At 27.0% G+C, this 24,592-nt stretch overlaps 2 protein-coding genes and 1 pseudogene across 3 annotated transcripts; all 3 read right to left on the bottom strand.

Annotated features, from left to right (window-relative positions):
• Positions 1 to 500: 500 nt before the first annotated feature.
• On the bottom strand, positions 501 to 23,792 carry LOC140674763 (uncharacterized). Its single transcript, XM_072908529.1, is given in 15 exon segments — positions 501 to 835; positions 8,555 to 8,806; positions 9,038 to 9,274; positions 9,486 to 9,820; positions 10,615 to 10,984; positions 11,101 to 11,277; positions 12,289 to 12,373; positions 19,198 to 19,358; positions 19,824 to 19,865; positions 19,868 to 20,071; positions 20,304 to 20,540; positions 20,754 to 21,088; positions 22,010 to 22,379; positions 22,507 to 22,683; positions 23,641 to 23,792. Coding segments are annotated over 14 exon segments (3,138 nt in total). The 5' UTR covers positions 22,676 to 22,683; positions 23,641 to 23,792; the 3' UTR covers positions 501 to 671.
• LOC140674839 (uncharacterized) lies at positions 1,633 to 4,727 on the bottom strand (annotated as a pseudogene).
• LOC140674838 (uncharacterized) lies at positions 16,450 to 18,737 on the bottom strand. 2 transcript variants are annotated; one of them, XM_072908693.1, is made up of 4 exons: positions 17,902 to 18,737; positions 17,628 to 17,729; positions 16,954 to 17,437; positions 16,450 to 16,818 (listed from the first exon to the last, which is right to left on the bottom strand). In XM_072908693.1, the coding sequence occupies exons 1-4, from the start codon at positions 17,993 to 17,995 to the stop codon at positions 16,572 to 16,574; spliced, it is 927 nt and encodes a 308-aa protein (XP_072764794.1). In that variant the 5' UTR covers positions 17,996 to 18,737; the 3' UTR covers positions 16,450 to 16,571. The 2 variants fall into 2 exon arrangements, with proteins under 2 accessions (XP_072764794.1, XP_072764792.1); XM_072908691.1 differs by having other exon boundaries at positions 16,453 to 17,437; positions 17,902 to 18,734.
• Positions 23,793 to 24,592: the final 800 nt, after the last annotated feature.

Here is a 24,592-nt window from a genome sequence, read left to right as displayed (position 1 = left end):
AATTCAGAAAGAATAATTTATTTGTGTAATTTTTCTTATATATATATATATATATATATATATATATATATATATATATATGTATATTTTATATATATAAGACTTTATACCTGATAATTAATCTGTTATACTTTATACTTTACTTAATATTTAACAATAATTATTATTACTGCACATATTTTGTTTTATTTAAAATAATCTGTAGATAATTGAATCGTACTTAGGAATAAATATTATTTCAAACTTTACTAAGCTTACAAAATATTTTTCATTGTTTTGTATTTTTATTATGCTATATTTTATTATATCTATAAATATGAACAGATAGTATTTCATACTTTTCTAAAGTTATTTTTTTAATTTTTATTTGACACTAACATAAAAATGTACATTGAAATTACACATGAATAATTCAAAGTTAAAAAATAGAAAAAAACTTATATTTATTTAAATACATATATATTTAAATATATTATAATTATACAAAATCATGCTATGATTATTTTTCTACAACTAAAAGTTACTCAACATTTTCCAACGATAATACAAATAATAAGAATAACATATAATACAAAACAGTAAAATGTAACACAAACAGCAAAATTGTAAGTGTAATATGTGATATTTTTCAGATAAATAAACTGAAATATTCAAAAATATTTATTATTTTCTTATCGCGGCTCGATAGTAAGATATATACTATCCTTGGCCGCAAGTACAATGCTTTTTGCATCGAAAATTATCGGAACCGTAGTTCGAGGGTCAAGTTTGAACTTGAATCGCGATAGAAGACTCACAAGTCCAACCTTAGTTTGTACATAACCAAATCTCAAACCTGAAAATTATTATGATTGTAATAATTAATAATGTTAGTAAAATTTTATGATAAAATAATATGACTTTATTTTTGTTATTAATAAGATCCCAGGTAGCACAGGTTCGTTTTAAAAACGTTTCACAAATGTTTCTGCGAAACGTTTTAAAACCGGCTTTCGAAAACGTTTTTAATTGGTATAAATGTCCACTTAAGAAACGTTAAGGGAAACGTTATTTTCTAACAAAAAAAAACGTTTAAGAAACGGTCAAAATACCGTTTTCTTTCCTTTATTTGTAAAAAATTTGTTTATTCACGGATTCAATAAAATAATGCATATATATATATATATATATATATATATATATATATGCATTATTTTATTGAATCTGTGAATAAACAATCATATTTATTATATATATATATATATATATTTAATTTAGTTCAATTTTATTAAAATATATATATATATATATATATATATATATATATATATATAAATAATGTTATATATATATATATATATATATATGTGTGTGTGTGTGTGTGTATGGGTATGAACGCATTATTTTATTATTATTTTATAAGAAAACAAATCTTTTTCACGCATAAAAACTGTTTTTTTCTTTTATAAAATAAATATATGTATACAATATGTTCATATATAGTAGTTTATATTGCCTGTATATTATAATAAGATTATAATCAAAAATATATAAAGTACAAATCATAATAAAGTATTTTAAAATAAAGTTCTTATTTAAAAAAAAAACATTTAAACATATAATAATTATACCAAAGAATGAAAAAAAAATTAACACATACATAAAATGAAAAAAAATTGACACATTTTTCCAGGAATATAACTTTTTTGTCTTGTATACTTATTATGTTTAAATCTCAACATAGAACAATTTTATCTTAAAATTATTTTAAAATTTAATAAATGTTAACCTAATTTTAACTTAAAAAATAAAAAAAATTACAACAAAATTAAAATTTAAAAAAAATTAACTTTTTTTAATTATTCCAAGAATATAATTATTTTCTTGTACTTATGTTTCAATCACAGAACTGTGTTATCTTAAAATCTAATAAATCTTAACTTAAAATTTTTATTCTTGTTGAAAAGTTCTTCTTGCTTTAATTTCGGCTAAAGTAATACGCATAGAGGATAGCTTCAACCAATCTTTGATACAATTTTCAATTTTGTTGACTGCAGCGTTTGGTTTAACGTTTCTGACAGTAGCTGTAAAAAATTTATAAATTATTATACATTATTATTTTATATATAATTATTAAACATAATAGTTTTATAATAACTGTACAATATCACACACACATACACACACACACACACACACACACATACATATGTATATATATGTACATATATTTATGTGCATGCGTGCGTGCGTGCGTGCGTGCGTGTGTGTGTGTGTGTGTGTGTGTGTGTGTGCGTGCGTGCGTGCGTGCGTGCGTGCGTGCGTGCGCGTGTGTGTGCGTGTGTGTGTGTGTGTGTGTAATAATTAAACATATTTGCTAAATGTTATCAATGCTGGCTTCAAAGACAAAAGACAAACCTATGATTAAATCTTTCGCTTTTAAAACTTTGAAGGCTTTTTTAGGTACTCTTCCTGCCCAATTAAAGTTTTTAGCGTAATTATTTGTTATTATTTTTTCCAATGTTCTTCTTGTTATCTGTGCAATCGTTGTACCACCTGATATAGCTAAAATCTGTACCTTTAAAAGAATAATAACACATTAATATAATAAAAAAAATATGGATTAAAAAAAAGAAAGGAAAATAAACAGAATGCAAAAATATAAAAAGAGATTTAATGAGTTATATTTACCATGTAAATATTCAAAATTTTGTTTTGTTTTTAAAAATCTTTCAATATTTTCCAAACTTTCATCAGTGTCAACTGGTATTTCAGGAACATCCTCCACATGGGGTATTCTCGATGGTCGAAAATGTGCTGTAAGTTGTTTGACCATTGGAAGAAGCAAGTTCATAGAAGTTTCTAAGTTCACTAATTTTGTTAGAACAACGTAAGAAAAATCTAAAAATAACATGCTATGTTAGAGAAATTTTTTCTTTTAAAAAATATATATATATATATCTAATTATATTGATGTTGATGTACATCATCATCAAAATAATTACGAAAAAGTGTAATCTTGAATTAGTTTTTTATTCCACAAGAGTAACTCTTAACTATAGAAATGTAAAAAATAAGATTTAAACACAAAAGTAATAGAATATAGAAAAGTTAAATAGTAAATAGTAAATGCTGAATTAAACAATATATAGAAAGCAACATAATAAATAATAAGTCAAATGTTCAAAATAATAATTAATTAAAGCACAATTATTCTAAAAAGTAATTTTTATATAGATAGTGCAGATTATTCAGAATATTCTGTGCAGTATATTTCAAAAGCAAAATTATTATTAAGTTATACGTTTCTTATAAAAATTATTAATATGTTAGAGTAATAGTCTTGTACACAGAAAAGTTTATTAACATTTTACCTGATTTGTGAAATTCTGAACTGGTCAATGTAGTTCTGAATGTATTTTGCGGACTAATTGCTCTTTCATCTGAACTGGTCAATGTAGTTCTCAATGTTTTCTGCGGAGGACTAATTGCTCTTACTGAAGACGTTAAAAAACTAATTCCATTAGATATACGTTTTGAAAAACTGTCAGCTGTTGATGTTGATGGTTGGCAGGAAGTGATCATAGATCTTGATAAATTACTATTTTTTGATGTTATTTTTAATGTAGGAAGAGATGGGATTTTATTGCATAATACCTCTTCATTGTTATCAGATTCTGAAGAATCTGAATAAATTCGAGGTCTTTTTAATCTTCTTTTTGGCCGTTGGTCTTCATGCAATTCTACATCAGTTTCTAGAGTAGACGTGAATTCAGCATCTATTAATCTTTTCCTCGCATCATTGTAAGAAGCTAAAATAATAGTAAAATAAACTATAAAATAATAATAAAATAAATTAAGAAACTAATAATAAAATCAACTATAGATTTTTAAAAAAGTTTAAAATTAAATATCATTAATTCAAAAATTGAAAGCGTTTATAATACAAAACAAATAAAAATTATTTATCTTAATTTGAAATAAAAATTATATTTATAAATATTTTAAGAAAGATTTGAGATAAATATATGTATATTGTTGTGACATCCGTTTTTGAAGAAATATATTGATTGACGATATGTGAACGAGGAACGGTTGTCGCGCACAACGGAACGTTCAAAATCGTTCCGCGGATGCAACAATATATATATATATATATGTAATTGCTAAATATATAATAATCTCTGACAGTATATAACAAAATTATACTATAAACATAAATAAAATGATATGTGGTATATATTGTGAAAAAAGAAAACTATAAAGATAAGAAATACTCTAATAAATAATAAATTAAGTTTCTAATATATGTTAAATCTTGGAAATAACTGTAAATAAAGCAAGTGTATAAATATTTTTACTTTTTTATAAAACAAAACAACTTTTATAAAACATAAACCAAAAATTTACCATATGTATGCAAGATTCTACATTTATATTTTTTCCAGTTTTTTTCCGGTAAAGAGCATTTTTCGATAGCCTTACGGATTTGTTTTGTGGAAATTTTTTGAGGCTACAAACAATACCATATTTCTTCCTCTTTTTCTAACCAAATATTAGGGACTACTTCAACTTCAGGTTTTTGTCCATAATTCATCGCAAATTCTATTAATGAATACATTTTATAATCTGAAATAAACAAAACATTAAACAGAATAAGCAGAAAGTGCTTATTGCATTTCATCAACAATTTTTTCTTCAATATAAAATTAATATTGCAGACATTTAAAATTAACTTTAAATTTTACAAAATAAAATAATATATACTCACATAAACCTATAAATAATATACGTATATAAAATTATATACAATAAAATAAAAGGAATACATTAACTACAATTCATGAAGAAGAGGAAACACAATGTAAGTTCCTTTTTCATATGCGGGTAATAATATGTTTTTATATTTTACTGATATAAAAGGGAATTCTTCTATATCAGGTGATATGTGAGACACCTTAAAAATATTCAATAATTTGGACGAACATGGATAATCATAAAATTCAGAAACTTTCAAGAATCGACGACAAATTATAGAATAAAATTGATCTTTCAAACACAGAATATTTACAATCTGAACAATAATATCTCCTTGTATTGAAACACAATTGTCAGGTGAAAAAATCGTCAAAACGCATGTCGGTGTTTTCAATTTCTTGTATTGTAAAATCAAGTCAGTTTTATCTCTAAGTGTAGGTCCTTCAAAATGTTTTTGCTTAGGTTCTAATTTAGTTATTGGTAATTCAGTCTTTGAATAATTAAATAATTCAGATATACGTCTACAAAGTTGTGCATGAGGATTTGCAGATGATCTTACAAGTTTTTTTAATTTTCCCAAATAATTTTCAAAGGGAAAACAATTAATTGTGTTTAAATTACCAAGATTCCTTACATCTGTTACTAAATGAATTAAACTGTGAAGATTATATGTCACTTCTTCTTTCCCATAGGATTTTTCAAAATACTTTACAAAATTATACAAAACTTCTTCTGCAAAGTCAATATGTTCAAAAATATGATTATCGTTACACAGAATTGTAATACCAACATGAAACATTAAAAAATGATTGTAAAGTTGTTTAGGCAAAATATTTATTAAAGAAACTGGACCCACGTATAACAAGAATAATCTAAACTCATTTGCTTTCCAACGATTTAAGTCCGATATAGCTCTACATTTTCTAGGAAATTCATGTACTATATAAGAAGACAACAAAATTAATCTATCTGATAAATTATTAATAGCTCTTCCAGATAATTTAAATGAAGGTTTTCCCTTTGATACCCATAATATTAACAACTTTTTCATTATACCTAAATATACCAAATGCATGGGATCTAATGGAAATTGATTCACTAAATCTAAGTTTAAATTCAATAATGGAGACCTTCCTTTATGATGTTCCTCTTGTACTTGTTTAGTAAAAGTTTCTTTTGTTCTAAGTTGTCCACTTTTACATGGAAAAATCATTTTATTAATGTATTTCCCTTCAATATCGCATTTTTCACACCCATGCCTAGAATTATGACCTACACAACATTTTAGAAAAGCTCGTGCAGGAGCATCACATATCAGAGACCTGATTCTAATTTGAAATAATTTATGATCTATTTCAATACTATTCTTTAATATATCATCATTAAGCTCGTGTATTAGATCTTGTAAATAACAATCAAGAGGTTCTGGCTTTCCTTTGCCAGTGAATAAACCTACAATAAATGGTTTATTTAATGAAGTTAAACTTAATGATCTACAAAGAATTGGCCAGACAACTATGTTGTTACTTTTAAACAAGGGTAACCCATCAATATTAAAATCTAAATCAATAATTTTTGAGCATGATTCTTCCTTTAATAGGAAATATAACTGCTTACGCATACCAAAATAAGTAAATTTTCCACTTTGCAAATCAATTGAATTTGTAGTTTTTGGAGTGTATAACAAAGACCTTCCAGATAATGGTACAGATATATCATAATGAAATTGTCTTAGTAATGACAATAATTCATCTAATGCTGATAATGTAATATTATGTGTTAGGGCCCAGTTTCTCAATTTATTCAGAAAATCATCAGATAATGTTTCGTTTTCTGAAAAATCATGTTTTTCAGTGATATATAATTCTGGAAATATTTCAAAATCTAAATCTTGATCTGAACCTAGTTCTAAATGCGAATCAATGATTGAATGTGACATTGATGATTTTGTCTCATTATTTCTAAAATTTAAACTAAAACCCAAATCTTCATCTATATTTAAGTTTAGTTCTAAGTGTGAGTCAATGACTGAATGTGTTGTCGATTTTGTTTCATTCCAATTGAGTTCATTTAATAACTCATGTACTTGTTTTTGTATATTCCTTTTAGTTTGTTTTTTGCCAAGAAATTTAACTTCTTTTTCTTTATCCATATTTAAACAAGAATATTTTTTCTGTTCTTTTGTTTTTTAACAAGTATTTTATGTAAGTATTATATGTGCGACAAAGATATATTTACATATATATTTTCCTGAAAAAATGACAACTATTTAATTAAGAAATGAAAAACACAATATAATTTGATTCTTAATATATACTGATACAATAAAAAATGTTAGATTAATCAGATTATGATTTCACACAAATTGATATCTTCTTATTAATTGTAAAATATTATTTGTAGATGTGATATTTGACGTCTAATCTCATATCTTTTTTTAGTATTAATATTGTGTTATAAATATACATATATATACATATATACAGAACAGTAAACTATAAAATTATTAAACCAATATACAACTTACCTTATTCGTCGTAAAAAAGAGATATTCTTTATATCAATATTTTCGCCGGACCGGCGTTTTGATCAACCTAACCTTTGTTATGATCTATGCACGAGAATTGATTAACTTTATAGTACACATTACTAGTATTTTTCTATCCTTTCACTACTAGTTTCACTTTTGCAATATTCACAAGTCGTTTGTATAATATTCACAATAAAAGTTTTCTTGTTTGAACAGCAAATATATGCAATAACTCTGCGATCATTCCAAATAAATGGAATATAACCTTAATACTTTTTGTTAGTAAGACAATGGAAAGAGGAAGAGAAAGAGGGAAAGAGAGAGAGAGAAAGAGAGAGAGAGAATCACCCCGCTATTCATTCCGATATTCATAGTCCATTATTTTTATTTCAAGATCGTTTTAAGTATAATATCTTAAGATATGTTATTACGATTCTGTGATTGAATTACAACACATTATTATTAAGACGGTCTTCAATATAAAATCGGACTATGAATATGAATATCTAAAATTAAAAATACATTAATTTTTTTAATTCAAAATTATATGTATATATATACACACACACACATATATATATATATATATATATATATAATTTTGAATTAAAACATTAATTTTTATTCTATTTAGGCCCGATATTGTACCAACATTATTTTGGATTTAAGTGCGACTTAAACATGTATCTATCTTTATTTTTCTTTCTAAATTAATAAAAACAGATATATATATATATATATATATATATATATATATATATATATATTTAAGTCTCGTTTAAAGCCAAAATAATGTTGATGCAATCAGGCCTTATAGAAACGTAAAAAATACATTTCTTAAACTATGGTTTTAAAAATGTTTCTGTTGAAACGTTTCTTATTGGTGTTTGACGGTTAAAAAATATTGGATACGTTTAGAAAACGTTTATAAAACGAACCTGTGCTACCTGGGATAATGGTAGGTAATTCACTTGCTGTCAACTTTACAAAGAATTCTTAATTACAAGAAAAACATATTAAAAAAATTTAAATATTTTTAAAGCAATATGTATATACATATATATATATATATATACACAATACTATAAATAAAATATAAATAAAATATTTAATCTTTCATGTTACGAATTTTGAAATATAAATATTAATTAATGTTTCTCTTACTACTAATTTAATAAAAATTACTATAAACATATACAGTATAAAAATTGAAAAATGAAATTTGTAAAAAACAAATAACAACAGATTTTTTACAAATTAGATACAACAAAGTTTACTTATCCTCACCGATACAAATTCGTGGTCCTTCTCCAAATGGCAAATATGCATAAGGATGTCTGGCTGCTACGTTATCTTCGTCAAATCGTTCAGGATCAAATTTATCCGGATCTGGATATATCGATGGATCTCGATGTAATCCAAGTATCGGTATACTGATTGTCATCCCTTTTGGCACGTGGATATTTGTTGTTGGGAGATTTATTTCCTCGGTACAGATGCGATTTAAAAAAGGTATAGGTGGATATTTCCTCATAGTTTCTGCAATGTATAAAAAAAGTGTAGAAATAATACTCTGAAATATATATTCGGATACTATTGTGTGTAATACATGTATATTTAAATATAATATATAAGTTATAAAACATCAAGATGTGTATAAATTCTTGGTTATAAGTAGAATTTTTAATTTGGTTGTAAAGAGAACTTAATCTGAAAGATTAATAAGAATATAATTTGCTCCCGATTTTATTATACAGACAATAAACTTGCCATTCATAACTTTGTGAAGATATGTCATTTCGTTTACAGCATTGTACGTCAGTTCGCCATGCTTTTTTAATATTTCGTCAATTTCATTGCGAAGTTTATCTTGCAAGTCCTGTTGTTGGGCTAATTCGTATAAACAAAACGTTGCTGTGGTCGAAGAAGTTTCGAAGCCAGCGGCGAAAAAGACAAAAGCTTGCGCAGCCGCTTCTAACAAAGTGAGCTTATTTATGTTTGTGGATGCTGTACACAAATAAATTATTTTATACTATAATCTCGATTCTCTTAGGATTGGTCAATAGATACGTATCATTGGTTAAATTTAAGTAAAATAAGGAATATGTACGTAGAAATATGTAATATTTTCAAAAATAAAATTTATTTCAAAAACACGTTAAGCGCGATAGAAAAATAAGAATTATTAATTAAAAACAGTGTACAGTTATATATTTACAAGATTTGTTGATATCTTTGACATCATCGGATTCAACATAGCCCTTTTCCATAAGTTGTATGAGCAGATTCATAAAATCATGTCTGACGATGTTATGCGTTTGTCTATATTCCACATTGTTTCGAAATGTTCGCGTAAAAAATTTAGTGACTCCTTGGTCAATTAAAGAAATGGAAAGGAAATACAGTAGTTGAGGCGTGAACTGAGCTAAAGCGACCCAAAAGGCATGCTTTTCAAAAATTTTTTTTCCCCAATAGCGAAACTCATTGTCGCCTTCTTTTATGCAATTGGAGCTGACTCCAAAAGCTGTTGACATAATTATATCCGTCGTATACCTACAAATTTATTTTTCTTAAATTTTCCACAAGTTATGATAATTATTATGATTATTAAATAAATTTTCGATAAATATTTAGAATAATGGAGCGAGCTCCGATCGCGTTGACCTTGACATATGTTGTCAAGGTCATGACCGTGAGTAACATCCAAAAGGTTTTAGCCATCGCTCGTTGTTTATTTGAAAGTTATTAACAAAAAAAGTTTAGAAAATATAGCAGTTATTTTGAATCATTTAAATCATTTGAATCATTTAAAGCAGTCAATCGTTAGTATATATATAATAGTTTTTTATTAAAAATTCAAAATATTTTCTACTTTAACCACAAACAGTTAAATATAATTTTTCTCTTCTTTAACCAAACCATTTTACATATTATGGGTGTATTTCTAAAAAGATGAAACAATATATTTTCACACACATATAATATACTTACGCACACACACACAGACACACGGGGGTGCAAGCGGGGCCTTTCGCCCCCCCTTTCCCTCCCCTACCCGTGTGTGTGATTATAAAAAAAATTGAAAATATATATCAATGAGAAAATATATAATGAGAAAAGCATATCCATTGTAATAAATAACTGAAACTGTTATTGTTTACAACTTTTTAATAAACAACGAGCAACAGCTAAAACCTTTTGAATGTTACACAGAGTCATGACCTTGATAACATATGTCAAGGTCAACGCGATCGGAGTTGGCTCCGTTATTCTAAATATTTACCTACATATATATATATATATATATATATATATAAAAATATAAAGAAACATTTTTTAAATCTTACCTTCCAAACCAATCTTTTATCTCGATACGATTTCCCGCTTGAGCCACGCTTTCTAGGCTGTTTACCAATTCTTCGCCGCACGTTTTTAGAATTGTAAACATCTGTTTTAATTTTCCCGAAGTGAAGGTAGGTGTCATTTTGACGCGCAAATTCTTCCATTTCTTCCCAGACAGTAGAAACAAGTGACCGGTTAATGGATCAACCTTCTCGTTGCTGAATATTCCACGATCATGAAAATGTTTGAATTCCTTTGTCAGCACTACCCGAATAAGATCAGGATCGGTAATTATCAGATTTGGTTTGAAAAATGTATATATTCCAAAGGCACGATAATCTTTATATTTTATGTAAAAGTCGTAAAAGAACTCTCCTGTTAAAAAAAATATTTGAATCAATTCCACTATTTCTCGTCTCAATAAAAGAAAAGAAAAGAGTAAAAAATGCACTTACAAATAAGTTGATTATATTATGGGAAAAGATACTTACCTACTGATACTTTGCCAGTTACTAAGGATCCGATATTACCAGTTGGCACAACAGGCTCTACATAAAAAACACCTTTTTTGCGCCAGTAATTGAACAACACATACTTATAATAAGTATATATAATGATGGAAGCAACGAGGACTGTAGCAATTATTTCTGCGAATATCATCGTAAGTTCTGTCAGGATAAAAAATAAGCATCTTATTATGTTCATTACAATTATAAAATTTGATTAAAATCATAAAAAATGCAAAATATTCCAAAAATATTTATTTTTGTTTAAATTATAAGTTTTTTACAAATTTTATGAGAAAAGAGTTAATCGAATAGGAAAAAATTAATATATTGAACATTGATCTTGCTAGAGAAATCATGGCTGTTGAGTTTTATTAGTTTGTTTTTCTGCCCTGATTAAGAGAAGTGCCTCACTAGTACATGCATAGAAAATATTTCATATAACTTTTTTTATAAATTGATTTTCTTTAATAAATTTTAATTTTACAGTATCATATTTGATTGACTTGATAAGGTATTTGATAAATAATACTTACGCATTATACTTTCTATCAAAAAATGATTTAACAAATAATTTTTAATAATAAATAAAATGATAATTTTGCATTATACTTTTATTAAAAATTGACTTATTAAATAATCTATGTATTATTATGAAAATGTGCAAGTTCAATTGAAAAATTTTGAATTTAAAAATAATTTACGCAATTGTCAATATTACATTTTGACAAAAGTCTGCCAATGTGATCTTTAAAAATAAAAAATTCTATTATAAATAATTATTTATAAATCGATTTCTTTAAAATAAAATTTTAATTTAACAGCATTATTTTATTTGCTTGATGAGGGTTTAAACATTAAAAATTCTCTCTCTAATAAATAATACTTATGCTATATACTTTTATTATAAAATGATTTAACAAATAATCTTTTAATATCTTTAATAATAAATAAATAAAATGAAAATTTGGCATTATTATTTGATTAAAAATTAACCTAACGAATAATCTATTTTTATAAAAATGTAGAAATTTATTTGAAGAAACCAAAATTTATAAAAAATTTATGCAATTATTGTCAATAATACCTTTTTACAAATGAACGATTGTTCAAAGTGATCTTTCTTTTCAAAAGCGATTGTTTGCAAGATTTATTTCTTCTTGTCACGATTACTATATGTATACGAACACGTCTTGGTTGCACATGCACTGTTCAAACGTTTCTTAAATACTAAGAGATATCGTAATTGCGAGTGCGCCTATATATAAAAGTGACTTATTATTACATTAATTGAGTATCATATAGGAAAATCAGAGAATGAAACAAGAGTGTAGTGGGAGATGATACTGGCGCAGACATACTGTAGCACTTATCTACACGTAGCAATGACTGTCGTATTCTGCGTAAGGCATTCACAATATCTTTCAGTCTGAAAAATGATTGTTCGTGAACATTATTTTTTCGGGAAATAATGTTAATTACAAATGGCTGAATCAGGAATCAAACCTGAGACCTTTTGCTTTCCGGGGAACTGCTCTTACCATAAGCTACTCAGATTCTTGTCTAATGTCATTTTACACAGAGTAATAAAGTATTACAATTCCAAAAAGAGCGAATGGTCTGGCGTCTAATAATGAGTTTGGTGGGTCTCTCATAACTAGTTTATTGTAACCGAATTCACATATTACCAGAACGAAAAAATCCTTACTGGATACGGATAGTTGCAGTGTGATTCCAGAGTATTGAGTTTATTTTACATTTTAATTTATAGCTGGACTATGGATGCTAGGCCAAGGTTTCATGAGACTCCTCTATAGAATACAAACATTCCAAACCATTTCTTGAACAGTTAGTACTGATCGGAGTGAGCGAGTAACGCTTAGGCTTAGCCTTCACACTATATAAGATATTACATAAGATATTATATAAGAAAAATTGTACGTTCACATTTGCAATGAAAACATCGAGTTACTTATCTTAAGACGTAGTTTGACAAATGAACTTGCAATGACTAATAATTTTTTTTACTCATGTAATTTTCCAATGAATTTGCAAAACAACTACATAGTTTTTCTTACAAACACTTTTTTTTTTATAAACTCGTGTTTTTTTATATCATTTGATTCCTGAATTATTTATGATATCATTAATATATCTGCTGTATATAATTAAATTAAAGATAATACTATAAAATGTATATGTATATTTCTCATTTTTTTCTATACCAAAAAATAATATATAATGTTTTCTTGCAAGAAAACTTTATATATTAAATAGTTATATAGTAATTACATCAGTTATCAACATAATTAGCCAACGAATGACAGAAAATGCATCAACAACGTGAAGTTTTGCAATTCACTAAACATAATTGATAACGTGAAAAAGAACTTTATTTATTTCTTGCGTAGATTGCAAGAAAACTTTATATATTATTTTTTAATATAGAAAAAAAAAGAAATATACATATATATTTTATAGTAGGGTAAGGTTGTTTAATTTGGACCAGTTTTCAATTTTTTCTTTATAACGTATACAAACTTAATAAAAATGGATTAAAAACTGATTAATCTATGATCCGTTTGTGATATTCTATATTTGTTTGAAATGTTTTTATACAACAATATTTACTGCGGATACGTTTTTTTTAAAACCTCTGCAAGTGGTACAATTTTGGCAACCAACCATATAACTAAAATAGAATAATTGCATAAAACTGCATACAACATAGAAAGAAACTAATGATGCTGTAAATATCATTATCGCTGAACTAAAGTCAATCGTGATTTATCTTTCATGCGAGTCGATAGCAGAATAATTGTCATGATGTAGCAAATAATTCTTTTCCGATATATACTCTTCGCTTTATCTTTAAACTTTTCTAGGATTAAATTTCCAAAGCGAAAAATTTAATTAAAGCTCTACTTTTTTTTAAAAAACCTGGATTTCTCAGAGATTTCTTTTAACACATAAAAAAAAATTAAAGAATTTTCATAGAATTTTTTCAAAAATTTTCTCGTTGATAATTTTTCTTTTATACATATTGTAAGCAGTCAACAATAAGAGTCAAGTTATAAATGATATCTTTAAAATATTTTATAAATATAGAGCTATCTCTGGTATTTATAAAATATGTCCATTCTTAAAAAAAATACGGTACTCTTTGTTGTAATTTTTAGTGATAAAAAAACGTACCATTAAAAAAATAAAAAAACTTATTTTAGAAAATTGCACCAAAAAATTTTTTAAATATTCTCTTTATCTAGATTTTTGAGCAAAAATATCTGAAAAATCAAATTTTTTTTTTTACAAAATTTGAGTAGACACACCCCGTTAATTATTTATTCACGGCTCTACAATCTTGTTTAATGATCGCGATTGAATTACATTTTAAAATAAAACTGCAACATAATGGAGCTTTGTAATGTTTGCTGCGTTGTCATTACACATTTGAAATGTACTCTCGTCTTTCAGTTGCGAGGGTTGCAAGGGTTTAAAGGGATGCTGAAGTCTTCGGCGAACTCATGCGCGATTTTGAGCGTCGCCTTGAAAGAACTAAAAAAAATATTACCAACGCAGTCGGCATGAGAGTGAGCGAGATAGCAATAGGAGCGAGCGAGACAGTAATAGGAGTAAGGAGTAATCAATGGCCGCATTCAGCGCACAAAACAGTTGTGACATCGCTCTATTTTTCAGCGTTTAATTTCGCTGAATGTTTTGTTGAGTGAGCGCTCAATACTACATCTGATAGGACATATAAAAGTTTAGTGACAGATATGCATGAAAATATATTTTTACAATTTGTGGCTGATGATGGGCTAAATATGAATATTGTACGACATATTGTCGATAATCTCATCCAACCTAATGATGAGAATTGCATACGCCCTAGACAACATCGAGCTGCAAAAGCGCGAAATGCAGAATATTTTGAATTGACGGTTCCGACATACACAGACGATCAATTCAAGGAGCATTTTCGAATGACTCGATTAACTTTTGAGGTATGTACAAAATTCTTAATAAATTTATAATTTACTGTGAAATATATACATATGTAATTTTATATGAAAAAAAATTCATCATTAACAGATATTTATCTGTAACAGGTATTGTTGAATGTAGTTGGAAATCATATGCAAGGCGATAAGTCAAATGCCAATATCTCCATGGATAAAAAAATATTATTTACTATCTGGTTACTAAGTAAGCCAGAATCTTTCCTGGCAGTTGGAGATCGGTTTGATATACCAACAAGCACAGGACATGGTATATTCAAATCAATAATATGTGCTTTGGCAGAATTAATGCCACAATATGTTCAATGGCCAGACGCTGTACGTCAAGCTATTTCATCGCAGGTGAGAATTTCAATGTGTGTTTTATAAGTTTAATTTTTTTACGTATTCTATAATCTTTATATACATATTACAGGTTTTTGCAGAACGTTCACGCGGCATTCAAAATGTTGTGGGAGCAATTGATGGCTGCCATATACCAATAAAGCAGCCAATTCAAAATGCAAATGATTATTTTAATAGAAAACAATTTCATTCCATAATATTACAAGGTAAGGTATTATTTGAAAATTTTGTGCAATCCACTAAAAGACATCATTAAATTGAAAATAAAATTTCTTCCAGGGGTTTGTGATCATTCTGCGCGATTCATAGATGTGTTCATAGGTATGCCAGGGCGCATGCACGATGCACGTGTGTTTAGAAACAGTAGACTTTTTCAAATGTTGTCAGATCAAGAGAATCCACTTCTTCGAGAAGAATATTTAATCGGAGACTGCGCATATCCATTAATGTTAAATTTAATAACTCCATTTCGAGATAATGGACATCTTCCTGTAGCTCATGTTCGTTACAACAACAGACTCAGTTCCATTCGCTCAATCATCGAACGAGCATTTGGACTATTAAAAGTCAAATTTAGACGCCTGAAATATTTAGACATTTCCAATGCAGAATTTGGAAATACGATAATAGCAGCTACATGTATGCTACACAACTTTATTATTGACAATGGAGAAATAGAAGACTACAATGAAAAATTAATTGACAATGATGATGCTTCTGCAATTGAAGTTAATGAGCAAAATGCAGTTCAGAATAGAACTCAAATGCAGCAAGCAATAGAAAGAAGGAATGCCATTGTAAATAATTTGTAAACAAATAATTTCTACATAAATTGTTTATTTTTATTAAATATAAAATCTTATTTTCTAATAAATATTTCTTAAATTAATTCAAATTTTTTAACATTAATTATATTAGTCAATATAAGTTATATATATATATATATATATATATATATATATATATATATATATATTCTTTTATCTTTGTACGTTTGCGGTACATATCACAGCTTTTCTATTGCGCAGTGAGTTTAATAAAAAAAAAATGTTTTAAACATTATTTTGATTTTTCTGTTTCTCTTAGGTAATTTTACATTTTTTCTATTAATTTTTTTAAAAGATCGTTTCTTTCTTGCTGAATTTTGTTATTGTCGTCTATGCTTTTTTTTAAATCTTTTAGAATTTCGATTCGTTCATTTTCCACAGAAAACAATTTTTTTCGCAAATCATATGTCTCCTTTTGAGTTACTTTCTTTCGTGGAGTTTTTGAAGTAGATTCAGAAGCCGGAAGAAATCCAAAAGCAGATTCAGATTCACTGGAATGTCCTGCTGCTACACTGTAAGGAAAGTTAATATTTTCGTCGAATGGATTCTCAATAAACGAATCGAAAGAATCTGATGAAGAATTTGTCAAAGTCCTCGTCAGTGCTGAAGCCGTGGATGTCCTTATCGGTGTTGAATTATACACATACCTTGCCGATACAGGAGATGGTGTTCTTAAAGGCAGTGTAACAGTAGTATTCATCGAAGGCACAGATGTGGTGGATGTTAATGCAGAAGACTCTGTTGATGTAGATAATGATAATGGAGATGTAGAAGCTGCAGTAGAATTAATGGAAGAAATCGTTGGTCTAAAGTTTATTGTTCGATCATCTGAAAATATATCTTCGAATGTGTCGTAATACTCCCATGAAATTCGTCCTCGTCCCGTCGAACTTTTTCGATTATTATCCTTAATTGTCCTGAAAGTTTTTTTCAGATTTCGCAATTTTCGATCTAGTGCGTCTTCCGTCAAATTTGTATAGCCATTTTTGCTCATTTCTCTTAGAATTTCAGTCCACAAGTTTCTTTTCTTTTTGGGGTCACGAAACTTATTTTTTTTTTCTTTGTATAGTTCTAACAATAGTTTTGTTCTGTTTATTGTCCATGAATATTTATTGTCTTCTTCTGTTGAATCTGCATAATAAAACATATTCTACAAGTGTAATCAAATATTAATAATTAATTTATTGTATATATATTTAAGGGTGCGCATAAAAGATGCGGATGATTGATGTCAGTTTAAATTTATTGCGTGATTCAAAACTTAATTATTTTAATCATTTAAATTTAATTTAAAATAATATATCATAAATATTTTACTCACTGCTTGCTTGTTCACTTTCTGGCAGAGCTGAAAGATCATTGGAACCGGTAACTTCCAAACAGCTTATATTATTTTTCATATAAGTTTGGAAAAAAATATGGTCTGAAATATATAATTATTTTTATAAATATTCCTTAAACTCGTGCGTTTGTATGATATACACAATTAAATTACACGTGAAATTTATTATTTAAGGTTATATAACTATATAACTTTATTAAAAATAAAGTTAATATAATTACTTTATTTAAAATAATACTTTAATTTTATATACCATTTTTTAATTTTTTATGCACCTCCAACAAATCCACGATATTATAAGTTAGTCCATTATAAATATATAGATTTTCATAATAGGTATCCATCATTGCTCTATTATGACTTGATGTCACATGTAACAACGGGCACCCAACAGTTGCGTTAATGTAGCATAAAATTTTTCGCTCGAAAAAATGGCGTCCGCTACCGCAACATGTTGTGAGAGCGCTTCAGATCATAGACCATTCAGCGCGTAAATCCGCAACTGTTTTGTGCGCTGAATGCGCCCAATATAAGTATGTGTTATAGCGCTGTCGTTCGTAAATAGTCCATATATCCATGTCCATATATATATATATATATATATATATATATATATATATATATATATATAAATGTTCGGTAAATATTTTTACTAATAATATTATGGTTATCCCGCGTGACTTAAATAGTAATTATTAATTATATAAGAAATCAAAATTAAAATTTATTGACAAACACAAAAACAAAATTATTAAATATAACAAATGTAATCAAAAGATATATTCCCGTTATCCACATTAATAGATTATTAATAAGCATGCAGTGAATAGCACCTGAGAAAACTGATACTAATTCGATGTCGAATCGATATTAGTATTATTTGAACGCCAACCGAATATAGCCGCCATGATATTTTGATGAATTCTGAGAGTATCGACATCGATTCGATATCTTTTTGACTTTTCATTTCTGACTGGGATATCATTCTCTGCATTTAATTTTTAATAATACATACATGTTGTTATTACAAATATAAGAATGTAAGATTTAAATAAATTTTATATGCACTTTTTTTTGGATATTTTTAATTAATATACTTTTTATTTTAATATATTTATTTCAATATATTTGAATCTCGATAATTTAAATCTTAAAGGAATAGAAAATAATTCTAGTTAATAAATATTTCGAGTTACCAAATCTTCGAGTTATAGAGGTTTTGACAGAATTTAATTTTCACACTGACATAAAAATGTACATTGAAATTACACATGAATAACTCAAAGTTAAAAAATAGAAAAAACTTACATTTATTTAAATATATATCTATTTAGACATAATTATACAAAATTATGCTATAATTGTTTTTCTAAAACTAAAAGTTACTCAAAAAAGTTACTCAACATTTTCCAACGATAATACAAATAATAAGAATAACATATAATATAAATCAGTAAAATGTAACACAAACAGCAAAATTGTAAGTTTAATATGTGATATTTTTCAGATAAATAAACTGAAATATTCAAAAATATTTATTATTTTCTTATCGCGGCTCTATAGTAAGATATACACCATCCCTGACCGCAAGTAAAATATTTTTTTGATCGAAAATTATCGGAACCGTAGTTCGAGGGTGAAGTTTGAACTTGAATCGCGATAGAAGACTCACAAGTCCAACCTTAGTTTGTACATATCCAAATCTCGAACCTGAAAATTATTATAATTGTAATAATTAATAATGACAGTAAAATTTTATGATAAAATAATAAGACTTTATTTTTGTTATTAATAAGATAATGGCAGTTAATTCATTTACTGTCAACTTTACAAAGAATTCTTAATTACAAGAAAAAATATATTAAAAAAATTTTAATATTTTTAAAACAATATGTATATACATATATATATATATATATGTATATATATATATATATGTATATACATATATATATATATATACACAATACTATAAATAAAATATAAATAAAATATTTAATCTTTTATGTTACAAATTTTGAAATATAAATATTAATTAATGTTTCTCTTACTACTAATTTAATAAAAATTACTATAAACAATATACAGTATAAAAATAAAAAAATGAAATTTGTAAAAAACAAATATCAACAGATTTTTTACAAATTAGATACAACAAAGTTTACTTATCCTCACCGATACAAATTCGTGGTCCTTCTCCAAATGGCAAATATGCATATGTCTGGCTGCTACCTTATCTTCGTCAAATCGTTCAGGATCAAATTTATCCGGATCTGGATATATCGATGGATCTCGATGTAATCCAAGTATCGGTATACTGATTTTCATCCCTTTTGGCACGTGGATATTTGTTGTTGGAAGATTTATTTCCTCTGTACAGATGCGATTTAAAATAGGTATAGGTGGATATTTCCTCATAGTTTCTGCAATGTATAAAAAAAAGTGTAGAAATAATACTCTGAAATATATATTCGGATACTATTGTGTGTAATACATGTATATTTAAATATAATATATAAGTTATAAAACATCAAGATGTGTATAAATTCTTGGTTATAAGTAGAATTTTTAATTTGGTTGTAAAGAGAACTTAATCTGAAAGATTAATAAGAATATAATTTGCTCCCGATTTTATTATACAGACAATAAACTTGCCGTTCATAACTTTGTGAAGATATGTCATTTCGTTTATAGCATTGTACGTCAGTTCGCCATGCTTTTTTAATATTTCGTCAATTTCATTGCGAAGTTTATCTTGCAAGTCCTGTTGTTGGGCTAATTCGTATAAACAAAACGTTGCTGTGGTCGAAGAAGTTTCGAAGCCAGCGGCGAAAAAGACAAAAGCTTGCGCAACCGCTTCTAACAAAGTGAGCTTATTTATGTTAGTGGATGCTGTACACAAATAAATTATTTTATACTATAATCTCGATTCTCTTAGGATTGGTCAATAGATACGTATCATTGGTTAAATTTAAGTAAAATAAGGAATATGTACGTAGAAATATGTAATATTTTCAAAAATAAAATTTATTTCAAAAACACGTTAAGCGCGATAGAAAAATAAGAATTATTAATTAAAAACATAGTATATAGTTATATATTTACAAAATTTGTCGATATCTTTGACATCATCGGGCTCAACATAGCCCTTTTCTATTAGTTGTATGAGTAAATTCATAAAATCATGCTTGTCGATGTTATGCCTTTGTCTATATTCCACATTGTCCCGAAATGTTTTCGTAAAAAATTTGATGACGCCTCGATCATTCACAGGGATAGAAAAAAAATTCAGTATCTGAGGCGTGAACGCATTTAAAGCGATCCAAAAGGGATGATTTTCAAAAATTTTTTTTCCCCAATAGCGAAACTCATTGTTGCCTTCTTCTATGCAATTGGACTTGACTCCAAAAGCTGTTGACATAATTATATCTGTTGTAAACCTACAAATTTATTTTCCTTAAATTTTCACAAGTTATGATAGTTATGATTATTAAAAAATTTTTTTTTATATATACATGTATTATATATATATATATATATATATATATATATATATATATATATATATATACATATATATATATATATATTATATATGCAGAGTGTACAAAAAGTACCGGGACGGTACAATATCTCGAAAGAATGGGGTATTAGAAAAAAATTTTTCAGACAAAAGTTGTATGGTTTCGAGGGGGCCATAAAATGGTGCTATTGGTTTGACCTTGGATAGTCGTTTGAAGGTCACCTTTAATTTTTTAAATGAGACATCCTATATATTTTTGTATATTTTTGTAGTTTATCTCGAGAGCTTTCCAAAACACTATAATAAAATATTTTTTCATTAAGTATTTTTCGAATTATGAGGCTTAAAAGTTTCAATATTTTGACATCAAATACGAAATATCTCGTAATATTAATTTTTCAATTTTTTTTAAAGAAACAACCATGTACTCTCTTTATGATTATTATTATGTGCTAAAAAGTATTAAAATAAGATAATCGAACTTCTCTGCCGCTTATGTATCTTTTTTGCTGAGGTGACGGATTCTTCTTCAGACTTCTCTGAAGCCGTATACTTTTGTACAATGTCGTAACTATTGATCAGATGTATCCGAAAAATTAATTTTTTCAAGGAACATCCGTCCGGCGCGTAGACTTTCGATTATCGCTGTTTTTTAATTATATTCTGCACTATGCAACACATGTTCCGTTATTTTTATTTACAAACTTTTTACTCACATATGTGTCTACGTTAATGCCACGTAGCGTATCCGGCGGAATTATAATATAGCGAGAATTTTGTCCGAATTCTAGCGGCGCACCTTGTATACATATATATAAAGAGACATTTTAAATCTTACCTTCCAAACCAATCATTAATCTCGATGCAATCTCCCGTTTGAGCCACGCTTTCTAGGCTGTTTACCAATTCTTCGCCGCACATCTTCAGAATCGCAAACATCTGTTTTATTTTTCTCGAAGTGAAGGTGGGTGTCATTTTGACGCGCAATTTCCGCCACTTCTTTCCGGGCAATAGAAACAAATTACTGGTCAATGGATCAACCTTCTCGTTGCAGAAAAATCCGCGATCATGAAAATGTTTGAATTCCTTTGTCAGCACTACCCGAATAAGATCAGGATCGGTGATTATCAGATTTGGTTTGAAAAATGTATATATTCCAAAGGCACAATGATTTTTATATTTTATGTAGAGGTCGCAAAAAAACTCGCCTGTTAAGAAAATTTGTTGAATCAATTCCACTATTTCTCGTCTCAATAAAAGAAAAGAAAAGGGCAAAGAGAGTAAAAAGATTGCACTTATAAATAAATTTATTATAGTATGGGAAAAGATACTCACCTACTGATACTTTGTTAGTCACTAAGGATCCGATATTACCAGTTGGCACAACAGGCTCTACATAAAAAACACCTTTTTTGCGCCAGTAATTGAACAACACATACTTATAATAAGTATATATAATGATGGAAGCAATGAGGACTGTAGCAATTATTTCTGCGAATATCATCGTAAGTTCTGTCAGGATAAAAAATAAGCATTTTATTATGTTCATTACAATTATAAAATTTGATTAAAATCATAAAAAATGCAAAATATTCCAAAAATATTTATTTTTGTTTAAATTATAAGTTTTTTACAAAATTTATGAGAAAAGAGTTAATCGAATAGGAAAAAATTAATATATTGGACATTGAACTTGCTAGAGAAATCATGGCTGTTGAGTTTTATTAGGTTTTTTTCTCTCTGCCCTGATTAAGAGAAGTGCCTCACTAGTACATGCATAGAAAATATTCCATATAACTTTTTTTATAAATTGATTTTCTTTAATAAATTTTAATTTTACATTATCATATTTGATTGACTTGATAAAGGTATTTGAAGATTAGAACTTAATAACTCTTGTAATAAATAATACTTATGCATTATACTTTCTATCAAAAAATGACTTAACAAATAATTTCTTAATAACAAATGAATAAAATAATAATTTTGCATTATACTTTTATTAAAAATTGACTTATTAAATAATCTATGTATTATTATGAAAATGTGCAAGTTCAATTGAAAAATTTTGAATTTAAAAATAATTTACGCAATTGTTAATATTACATTTTGACAAAAGTCTGCCAATGTGATCTTTAAAAATAAAATATTCTATTATAAATAATTATTTATAAATCGATTTTAGTAAAATAAAATTTTAATTTCACAGCATTATTTCATTGACTTGATGAGGGTTTAAACATTAAAAATTCTTGTAATAAATAATACTTATGCTATATACTTTTATTATAAAATGATTTAACAAATAATCTTTTAATATCTTTAATAATAAATAAATAAAATGAAAATTTGGCATTATTATTTGATTAAAAATTAACCTAACGAATAATCTATTTTTATAAAAATGTAGAAATTTATTTGAAGAAACCAGAATTTATAAAAAATTTATGCAATTATTGTCAATAATACCTTTTTACAAATGAACGATTGTTCAAAGTGATCTTTCTTTTCAAAAGCGATTGTTTGCAAGATTTATTTCTTCTTGTCAGGATTACTGTATGTATACGAACACGTCTTGGTTGCACATGCACTATTCAAACGTTTCTTAAATACTAAGAGATATCATAATTGTGAGTGCGTCTATATATAAAAGTGACTTATTATTATAATGATTGTGTATCATATAGGAAAATCAGGAAATGAAACAAGAGTGTAGCGGGAGATGATACTGGCGCAGACATACTGTAGCACTCATCCATACGTGGCAATGACTGTCGTATTCTGCGTAAGGCATTCACAACATCTTTCAATCTGAAAAATGATTGTTGGTAAACATTATTTTTTCGATAAATAATGTAAATTACAAACGGCTGAATCAGGAATCAAACCTGAGACCTTTTGCTTTCCGGGGAACTGCTCTTACCATAAGCTACTCAGATTCTTGTCTAATGTCATTTTACACAGAGTAATAAAGTATTACGATTGCAAAAAGAGCGAATGGTCTGGCGTCTAATAATGAGTTTGGTGGGTCTCTCATAACTAGTTTATTGTAACCGGATTCACATATTACCAGAACGAAGAAATCCGTACTGGATACGGATAGTTATCGTAACGGCACATATTATCAAAATATAGAAATCCATACTAGATATAGATAACTACAGCATTACTCCAGAATATTGCGTTTTATCTTATTTGCCAAATGATAGCTGAATTCTGAAAGGTCAAGGTCCAACAAAACTTTTAAAGAATACAAACGTGTGCAATAAACATCGAGTTATCCGCTTTTAGATACAGATTTATAAATAAACTTACGACAACTAATCTTTCGTTTTGCTTATTTAATCTTTAAATAACTTTGCAATAAACTACTACATATTTTGTTTTAAAAATAACTTTGTGTTTTTTTATATTAATTGAT

Source organism: Anoplolepis gracilipes, chromosome 16 (genome assembly GCF_047496725.1).
Source record: "Anoplolepis gracilipes chromosome 16, ASM4749672v1, whole genome shotgun sequence".
NCBI classification, from domain to species: domain Eukaryota; kingdom Metazoa; phylum Arthropoda; class Insecta; order Hymenoptera; family Formicidae; genus Anoplolepis; species Anoplolepis gracilipes.
The sequence above is the reverse complement of the archived record's forward strand: the minus strand, read 5'-3'. Positions and strand labels throughout refer to the sequence as shown.

Bases quoted from the DNA above. Each gene is read 5' to 3' on its own strand.
- LOC140674838 (XM_072908691.1), bottom strand. From the start codon at position 17,995: ATGATGGATACCTATTATGAAAATCTATATATTTATAATGGACTAACT. The intron at 17,730-17,901 runs GTATATAAAATT...TATATATTTCAG, and splicing joins GCATAAAAAATTAAAAAATG to ACCATATTTTTTTCCAAACT. The intron at 17,438-17,627 runs GTGAGTAAAATA...TTTATTATGCAG, and splicing joins AGAAAGTGAACAAGCAAGCA to ATTCAACAGAAGAAGACAAT.